Source organism: Chaetura pelagica, unplaced genomic scaffold (genome assembly GCF_000747805.2).
Source record: "Chaetura pelagica isolate M959 unplaced genomic scaffold, ChaPel_1.0 scaffold757, whole genome shotgun sequence".
Lineage (NCBI taxonomy): Eukaryota > Metazoa > Chordata > Aves > Apodiformes > Apodidae > Chaetura > Chaetura pelagica.
In genome coordinates, this window is record NW_009970727.1 from 560916 (window position 1) to 569980 (window position 9065).

At 46.6% G+C, this 9065-nt stretch overlaps 1 protein-coding gene across 1 annotated transcript; it reads right to left on the bottom strand.

Annotated features, from left to right (window-relative positions):
- Nucleotides 1-5863: 5863 nt before the first annotated feature.
- TSPO2 (translocator protein 2) lies at nt 5864-7718 on the bottom strand. Its single transcript, XM_010007083.1, has 3 exons — nt 7546-7718; nt 6968-7106; nt 5864-6043 (listed from the first exon to the last, which is right to left on the bottom strand). Exons 1-3 carry the CDS (start codon nt 7716-7718, stop codon nt 5864-5866), a joined length of 492 nt encoding a protein of 163 aa, XP_010005385.1.
- Nucleotides 7719-9065: the final 1347 nt, after the last annotated feature.

Genomic DNA, 9065 nt, shown 5'->3' on the forward strand with positions numbered 1-9065 from the left:
TTTGTGTGGTTGTTTTCCAGTGACCCCAGATCCCCTGGAGTGTGTGCCTGTGTACAGGAGTGTGTGTGCATGGGCCTAGTGACTGAGGGCAGGGATGGAAAAAATTTTCCATCAGCTGGTGCAGAGGAGGAGCTGGAACACAGGTGCTGAGAGGTGCCAGCCTCACGTCAGGACCTCCTGGTGAGCTGTGGTTAACTAAAAGCACTGAGCTTGCCAACTGGCATTTTTAGTGAGGCTTCCCCCACCCTGCCTCTCTTCCCACTGACTGAATGGCTTATTTAGTTGACAATGAGTTTTGTTCTGCTTGGAGAGCCCTGCACATCACAATCACTGCGGCCACGGAAGAGGCACAGGAGATTTGCAGCACATCAGGTCTTGTGTGGGGAGAATGAGAATCAGCCCCTTGCCTCTCCCTGTTCATTCCCTACAGCAAGGGAACCATGCTGTGGAGCAACCACACTCCTTCCCAGCAGAGCTGGTGGATGTGGACTCTTCCCCCGTGGGTAATCAATTCTCTTCAGTAGCTGCACTTCATGCATGGAAAAGCCTCCAGTGGGGGAACCACAAGCCTGGACCACAACCACAGGATCAGCCACTGGGCCCACCCATCCCAGCCACACCAATCCAAGCTGTGCTTTGCCTTCTCCAGCCCATGACAGATGTGCCTGACAACATCTGGCAGTTTGTCTCCCTCTATTTCAGAAGGTTTGGCTTTACTGTGGGGGCCAGAATGCCTTAACAGAGCCAGATGAAGTAATGGGAAGGAGTAGACCTCAAAGCCACCAAACCTACAGTAAGATTTGAAGAGCTGTCTGCAGTGGGAATGCTGCCAGCAAAGGCAACTGCTTGCAAGGCAAGGCTGAGGTGACAACCTGCTGTGGGAAGAGCTTTCTGGCTTTGCTGGAGTATTGGATATTAAGGTTTGATCCTGCATCCCTCCAAGTCCGGATTTTCTCCGCTGACTTTAAGGGCAGCTCTGAACAATCTGTTGACCTTTTTTTGTCCCATCTTCAATAGGTGTCTCACATAGGACTGTATTACTTTGACCTATCTCCCACACAGGTCATCTGCTGTTCCTCTAATTGCTGCAGAAGTTGCTTTCCTGCAGTTAAAATGGCTGTTATCCTTTCCTGATCACAAAGGGACAGTAGAAGAAACCTGGCTACAGAAGTCCTTGCCAGGAAAATGAGACTTTTATTGCATTCTTGGGCTGGGGTAAAGTTTTTGGATAGACATGAATGTGTAATAAGATACTGGCTGTGTGAGTCATGGCTCAGATGTGCTCTCTATTCCAAGGGGACAGCTGGTGGCACTAACAAAACATCTCCCTAGATACATTGTCTGGCAGCAATCCCTCTCCTGCTTTTTCCAGCTGTAACTACCGTTACATGATAAATAAACACTCTGACAGTGATGTGCAGAGGCAGCTTTCCTTCCCTCAGCCCCCATGGGCTCTCACCTGTCCCTCTCCTAGTGCAGGACCACAATGCCTGGATGTAAAAGAAGGGGCAGGGAGTACTGGTGTTGGCTGCCACAGCATCCCAAGGGTTCGACCTGGATGGTGCCCAGCTCCCTGGAAAAGGTTCTACAGCAGAGCTGAGCTGTGGTGCAGGCAGAGACAAGTGATGCTGTCACCTTTTTGCCTGTCTTATCTTCACAGCTGAAGCCTGGACCTCCCTGGCCCACGATCCCCAACCCTCTCACACCCATTCCCACACTGCTGGAGAGCTGGGCAGGAGGCTGTTTTCCTGGCAGGCGCCACTGGTTGTCCGATTAATTCAAAGCCAACTGGATGTTAATGACAGCTCTGAGCAGCACAACCTCCTCCCTGCTGAGCTTCTGCTGCAGTTTTCCTAGGAGCAGTTCAAGGGGAAGGTCAGCCCCAGCCGTGCTGCAGGTGCTCAGAGCCCCAGGAGTTTATCTTCTGCACCACCCTGTGCTGAGGAAGGGATGGGGGGCAGAGCTGCTGGCCCACAGTCAGCTCTCTGAAGTTGACATGCACACGGCAGCAAATCCTCTCTAGCATTTGACTCTATATTTTAATATAGCTCCAGACATCAGCAAATCAATTAAAGTTCCTTGCTACTGAAGCCAGAGTGTTTTCTGGAACAGCTGGTAAATTATTGAGTGAGGCAAGGCTTAGGAAAGAGGCTGGACTGAAAGGCAGAGAGATTTTGTTGATGCACAAATATTGTGTATCCAGCAGCCGGGGATGTGCCCTTTGGCCTAAGATCAAGTGTAACGACCAGTTTAATTTCAAATCCATCTTTCTGGAAAGACTGGTAAGTCTGAAGAGAGGGTTCATCATTAGACATGGTGATCTGAGAGATGGCTCTTCCTTCTAAATGCCACGACCCCATGGAAACTGTCACGAATGCACAGCCTTTGTCTGAGTCACTGCTTGGATCCTCTAGACGGCGACATGACCCATCCTGGGCTGTGGATGTTCCTGATGCTGGGTAGGACATGGTTTCCATTCCAGCAGCTAATTCAGGGGGGCTGGAAAAACCCCTTGCATGCCTGCTGAGATGATCCAGCCTGCCTGCCGCCTGAGTAATGCTGGCACAGGCAGCACTTCCCAGGGATCCAGCTGGATCCCCTGGGAACCAGGGCCCTTCAGGAAGACGGTGTCTGGCAGGGAGGAGAGCCCTGAGCTCAGCTGGTGTGAAACCCCCTTTCTCACTTGGAGGCAACATTTCCTGGGTTTTAGCAAGCCAGGTTCCTGACCATGCTTTTGGTTCCTAGCACCTCTCTGTTCTGCTTCTTCTTCCCTTTCCCTTTGTCTGTTTGTAACAGGGATGGATCCAGGCAAGGGCTGCTTCTTCCAGCCATCATGGGACCAGGAGCACAAGCCCCATCACCCAACACTAATGGGAACCCAGGACCCCTCTAGATCCACAAAGGCAGAGGCTGATTTTGGTCTGCACTGAACAATATAACTAAGGTATTTTCTAAATGGCTGACTTTGAAATCTCATTAAAGTTACTTTTATGCAAGGGGTTTTGATGTATCTGTTTAAAAAGCAAATATATTAAATGATGCTTTAAATATCACTACAAGAGGGTGCTTTGCTGAATTTAACTTTTTCAATTGATGTCAAGCTCTTATGTATGTTACATGTAGGAACATTTGTTATTTTTGCTGCCTGCAAGGAAATGCAAGTAGCAAAGAGGAGCTATTGGTGCAGCTGTAGGGGGGCTGGGAGAGGAACTGAAATTGGAGACAAGAACAGGTCAGGTAGTCGTACCAGATTGGACAACTGGGAGAGCAAATATGGAAAGATAAAAAAAAAACAAAACACCAAAAAACCCCATTACCTTTAATTCCAGATTTTCCTTTAGCTACAGAAAAAAAAAAAAAATGGGAAGGGGAAAGAGGAGTAATTGATGAAAGGTGATCAAATGTATATCCATATATGTATATCTGGAAATGGTACTAAAACGTTGCAGGTTTGAACCAGATCTAGAGTAACGTACCAGTTGAAATGTGATTTAAATAAACCTTTTTCCGTTTTCGAAAGCAGAGATCCTGGGAAAGCCTCTCGTTATCCCTCCTGGCTTCACTAGGTGGCTCTGCCCCTCTCTGCTCCTCGGGGCTTTGCTGTGCTAACTGGGAAGGAGCATCATGATGTTTAGGAGCTCTAAATCATTCCTAACTCCAATGAGTTGAATCTCCAGCCCAGATATTAGCTTTTTAGGAAGAAATAAGTTATGTCGTCCTGTCTTTTGACATGTGGTGTTCTGGAAGGCACAGACGAGACATCCCTGTAAATAAGCTGGGTGGTAACACACATTTATATAAAGCCTTGAAATAGATAGGATTTAGGATTTATTTTTTTGAAGTAGCTTATGATCTTTCTCGAGCTGCTTGCAGTGGTCATGCTTTATGGTCTGACTCCTGCTTACAGCCACATCTACTCAAGAACCTGTTCTTATGCAGCTTTTACTTGGGAGATTACAGGCATGTGCTTGCAGGAGCAGCCTGGGACAAAGCTGTCCTGTAGCTAGGAGAGAAAAATAATGGGTGGGATCAAAATATATGATATTTGGCCAAATTTTAATAAGTGACAACATAGTTCAACTGCTCTCAGCTGCTGCTGTTTGTTTCCCTTGGCCCCAGCTTTCAGCCATGCTGAGCACCCAGTGATGCCATTTATATGGGCTGGACCCAGGAACATTCAGCATCTCTGGAAGATCAGGCTTGAGGTAACTCAGGGAGGACCCAAACCCAAGAACTGGCTTCCTTACCTGGAAGCTGTGTGGGAAGTATGATGGAGGAGACTGTCATGGGGAGGTATCCCCAGGTGAGCATGTCCCCACTGTGCAGGGCAGCTGAAGGAACCTTTGGGACCTTCAGGCTTGAATCCCACACAGCCCATTTACTCCTAACAGCACCCAGGGATGGGTCTGGCTGCTGGACCCTGCAGAGCTTTGCTGCCAATCCCCTTCCCTTGGGAGCCAGAGCACAAGCCATGGTCTCCAGACAGGATCCCTCAAGCTTTTACAAACCTAGTGCTGAACCAGTAAAACAAAAAGAACTTCAATTTATTTACTCTCCAAACAAAATGGACTTATTTTTATTAAAAGCAAATACAATTTATTTTACATCCCCAACTAAGCCCACCTACCCCCACCCTTTGCAAGGATACCCACCCACCTTCATTTAAAATAAGCTGCCAGGAAGAAGATCCACCTGCCACTTTTCTTCACATATTATATCAATTAAAAAATAAAAGTAAATATTCTCTGTAAACAGCAACATCTAAAGGTTCAGATCTGCCAAAGGCACGGGCTAGAATAAAGTATGGACAAGGGCTAGTCTGTGCAGCTTTTGTGTCTGATTGGCTTGGGACCATTGCTCTGGAACTACTTGTATTTTAACCTTTCTTTTGATTAATAATATTCAGGAATGGAAAGACTGGGATGAAATATCTGTACTGCACCTGACAGACTTGGCATGGGGCTTTTTGCCAATCATATAATTACAACCTTCAAGGCAGTGTGAGTTAAGTGTTTAAATTTTACAAAAGCTCTTGTGTTTCTATTCTTTAAAAAGCCATTTTAAGTGGGGTTTTTTTGTTGTTTGGTGTGGTGGTTTGTTTTTTTTTCAAAGGCACTGATGTTATTTTTTTCTTTTCCAATGAGAAACAGCACACAGAGGTAGAAGAGAGAAATTTCCTCTTGGGACAAGCATTTGCATTCTAATAATTGCTGCTTTATCTTAGAGCATGAAACTCAAGAAGTGTGATACTCTACAAATAGAAGTCAAAGTGCCTGGTTTCCTTTCACAAGCAGAACAAGACAGCTCACTGCTTGCTCAGTAGCTGACAGCTAAAAAGTTAATGGCATAAAGCACAAACCAGGTGATACATGAAAGTGAAGCAACAGCACAAACAGCAAAAAATCAAGTAAGTTCTTAAGAATTGGTCTGCATGAGTGAAGGGCACTTTTGTTTGGTCCCAGAAGAGGAGGTGGGATTGACCATGTGGTGCAGAACAGGTTCTGCTCCCTGGGGGAATGGTAGCAGGTCAGAGGGGTGTTCAGAATTGCTGTTCTGAATTACACTGGTATCATGAGATCCCAGTTTGGTTAATGGGATGTGGCCTGATAGCATTAAGGTCGCCATACAGCTGTAGCCCCCAGACCTCAACAGTGCTGGAGAAAATAGATCCCAGGTTACAAAATGGTTACAGATACACTAGAGGAGCACACAGGTGCATGGGGCAAACCTTCCCTTTACACAACCATGATGAGGGTGGGAGGAGACAGGGTCTCATGCCTGTCTCAAAATGAAACCCCCAAGTCATTAGATCACACCTGCCTAGTTTAGTCTCACAAAATGCCTTCATTTCTGTCCTGCTTATTCACTCTTCCCTGGTTTTTTGCTCCGGGTTGTCCTTCCAGATGTGGATTGTGAGGCAAGTGGCCATGGCCAGCCAGCCCAGGTAAGGCACCATCAGCAGTGTTGCCACCTTGTTGATGCTGGACCAGCAGCAGGTGGTGCCTATTGCCAGCCCATCCAAGCACAGGATGTCAATCAGAGCCTGGAGCAGAGAGAAGACAGTGACTCTGGTGCTCACACTTTGGAACACGCCACAACCTTCCCCAGCACGACTAGAAACCACCCGACTGAGGTGGTGACAGGTGAGGGGGAGTAGGAACTGGGAGATTCAGCACTGAAAAATCACCTGTAGCAATCCTAAACCCCAGGACCTTGGCTCTGACCTCTAATCAGTGAGATCTGGATGTATCACACCAGGAGCTAAGAGTAGTGTTCATTTATTTGGTTTGTTATCGAGCTGCACAGATGAGCACAGTGGTTATGCTGAGCAGTGCCCCCTTCTGTGGGTAACACCCAGGCAGACAGATCAGAAACATGTTTTTTTAGTCCCAATGGCTGTTACCACTTAACAGACTTTCTAAATATACCTTTCCTCCACAAAGTGACAAAATTCTGATGGAAACAGAAGTCCCACTAAGCACCTCCATCACCCCTTAGCACCTCAGGTAAGTGCTTTTTGTATGTAGCACAAGTCCAGCTCTGCCTGCTGTGCCTTTACCTCTGACAGGCTCTACAGAGCATTGTATTGGTTTGATAAGCCACTGACAGCTAATATTTCCCCCAGGGATGCTAACTGGTGCCAGTGCAGGGTGTGACTCCCAAAAGGGCTTATCTCTAACCCCACATCCTTAACTAAGAGATGCAGCAGCCAGACCATTGACTCCCTGATCTCCCGCCCTGCTCTGGTCGGGCCATTTATCTGCCTGGCAAGAGCAGGATGAGGAGTGGAAGGGACTGATACCATTGTCTAGAACCAGGTGCAGCATGAATTATATCTGAGCAAAAGCTCTTCTTGCAGCTCTCTTTACAATTGCATAATGCTAGTTAGAAAACCTCCAAACAACCCCAAAACCTCCATGGCAGGGACCCCAGCAAAGAAGGCTCAAAGGGTGGCTGGATACGTTACCATCTTCAGGTTGTGGGCACCAAAGAAGAAGGGAGGCCAAGCCCAGTTCAAGGCCAGCTGAGCCCCATAGAGGCCCAGTGGGACAATAGCTTTGCTGCTGCAGCCACCCAGGTCATTCCATATCAGGTAGGAGGCATAGCTGTGAAGAGGGAACACGTCAGAGAGTTAACCCCTAATACAGACAAACTCTTTTCATGGCAGATGGGTTTGCAGCAGGGATTTGCAGGGCAGTGGCATTTGCACCACAGCTGCACCCATGTCTCTGGCTGCTCTCAGACCTGTCCCCTGCCTGCAGCTCACACCATTTCCCCAGTGCACTAGTTGTTTTTAGTGTCTGTTTAGAAAGCTGAGCATGGGCTGTCCCCTGGCCAAAACCATAGCTTGTATTGTCAATTTGAGGAACTCAGCCCAGAATTTGGCTCAGGCTGTACTTCATGTGCTGGGAGGAATCATACCTGACATGCCCTTCTGAGTCGGGTACAAGGGATATCCCAAAAGCAAATGGAAGAGCTTGAAATGACTGCTTTTCCCTCTATCAAAAACTGCAGGACAAGAGAGGGACAGTATGTAGAACTTACCCCATGCCAGTGTATAGGACAGTCCAAGCAACAGGGAATATTTTGCTGGATGGACACCATGAAGGCTTTTTCAGCTTCTCATACCAAGCAGTTTTTTCTTTTCGATTAAGGAACCAGCCAAGGAAACCTCCAACATGAGGCAGGACAGTAAAACCAACAGTATAAGCCCACATCCTTCCTAGGTGGCTTGAAGTAGCCTTTTGCCTGCTGTAAGTTAAAAATAAATCATTCATTATCACTTTATAAGGACATTTTTTCCTGCTTTGATCTTTCAAGCTTAGTCTCTAATTGCCCATATTCCATTTCAGTGCCTAAGGCAGAAGTATTTAATATTGTATTCAGCTCTGCTGCTTGCTCCCCTCTGCCCATATCCTCATCTAGGCAATAGCATTAATTATTTCTGTCATGGTTACATTTTTCCCCTTGATCTACCCGGCAAAGTGGCTCCCCCCTTACTATTTCATGGCTTCTTACAGTATCCTTGTGGCAGGGTTCAGCTAAGGTGTTTATATTTTTAAAAGCCAAGGCTGCAGTTACTTTTATCATTCCTCCTCCTCTGCCCAAGTCAGACAGCACAAGAACTTGAATGTATGTTCACTGAGGCTGCTCATCTCAGCAGAGCTGTTGTCTCTCTGCAAGCCATTCTGAATAGGAAAACCCAGACAGATCATGCCCAGAAACCCCCATCCATCCTGACTTCATATAATTTTTCCCCATGGATTCATATTTTAAATGAGGTATATAACAGGACAACATCCTTACAGCAGATTTTAAGTGCTTGGTGAACCTTGTTTAATCAATCCTCCCTGCAGCCCCAGAAGGCAGGGGTGGATTCTCACTCTGTAAACAGGTAAGCTGAGGCACAAGAGTCTTTTCTTAATTTGCTCAGAGTCTTCCTCTTGCAGAAAAGGACCATTTACTTTAATGATTATATTATGCTCCCACACAAGACAGCTGTGATAAAGATAGCATCTAACATTTAATCTTCTGCCCCATGTCTTCCCCTGCCATTATTCTCTACAAGGCTCTGAACCTGCCAGTCTTCTGTCCTCCTTCCCTTGGTCTCCATATTCACCTGTCCATTAGTCCCAAATTAGCATTCATTGGGTATAACACACAGGGTTTGTCAGGGGCAGAGCAGTTTTGTGCTGTCAGCAGATGTACAAAATGCACCTGAACAAATGCACTTGGGGAAGATGAGGGTTTAGCAATGCAAGAGCAGAGCAGCAGGCTCAGAAAATTCCCTTGCCCAGGGAAATGTTCCTGGCACTCTGAGTGCTGGTCAGGGAAACAGATCACAAGGGCAGGACTGACCTACACTGTTTGGGATTTTAATTCACAATTAACACTTTGCTGTAGTCTGTGCTAATTGTTATTGCTATCATCACATTACAAGCATTCAGCTTTAGAATCTTATACCAGCATGCAAGCCAATTTACACATCAATAAGGAGCAAATACCCTGGACACCATCTCTAACTAACAATTCCTTTGCCAAACAATTTATAGCACTATTAAAAG

Bases quoted from the DNA above. Each gene is read 5' to 3' on its own strand.
- TSPO2 (XM_010007083.1), bottom strand. From the start codon at position 7,718: ATGTGGGCTTATACTGTTGGTTTTACTGTCCTGCCTCATGTTGGAGGT. The intron at 7,107-7,545 runs GTAAGTTCTACA...CCCTCTTCACAG, and splicing joins GTCCTATACACTGGCATGGG to CTATGCCTCCTACCTGATAT. The intron at 6,044-6,967 runs GTAACGTATCCA...TCTCTGCTCCAG, and splicing joins GTGCCCACAACCTGAAGATG to GCTCTGATTGACATCCTGTG.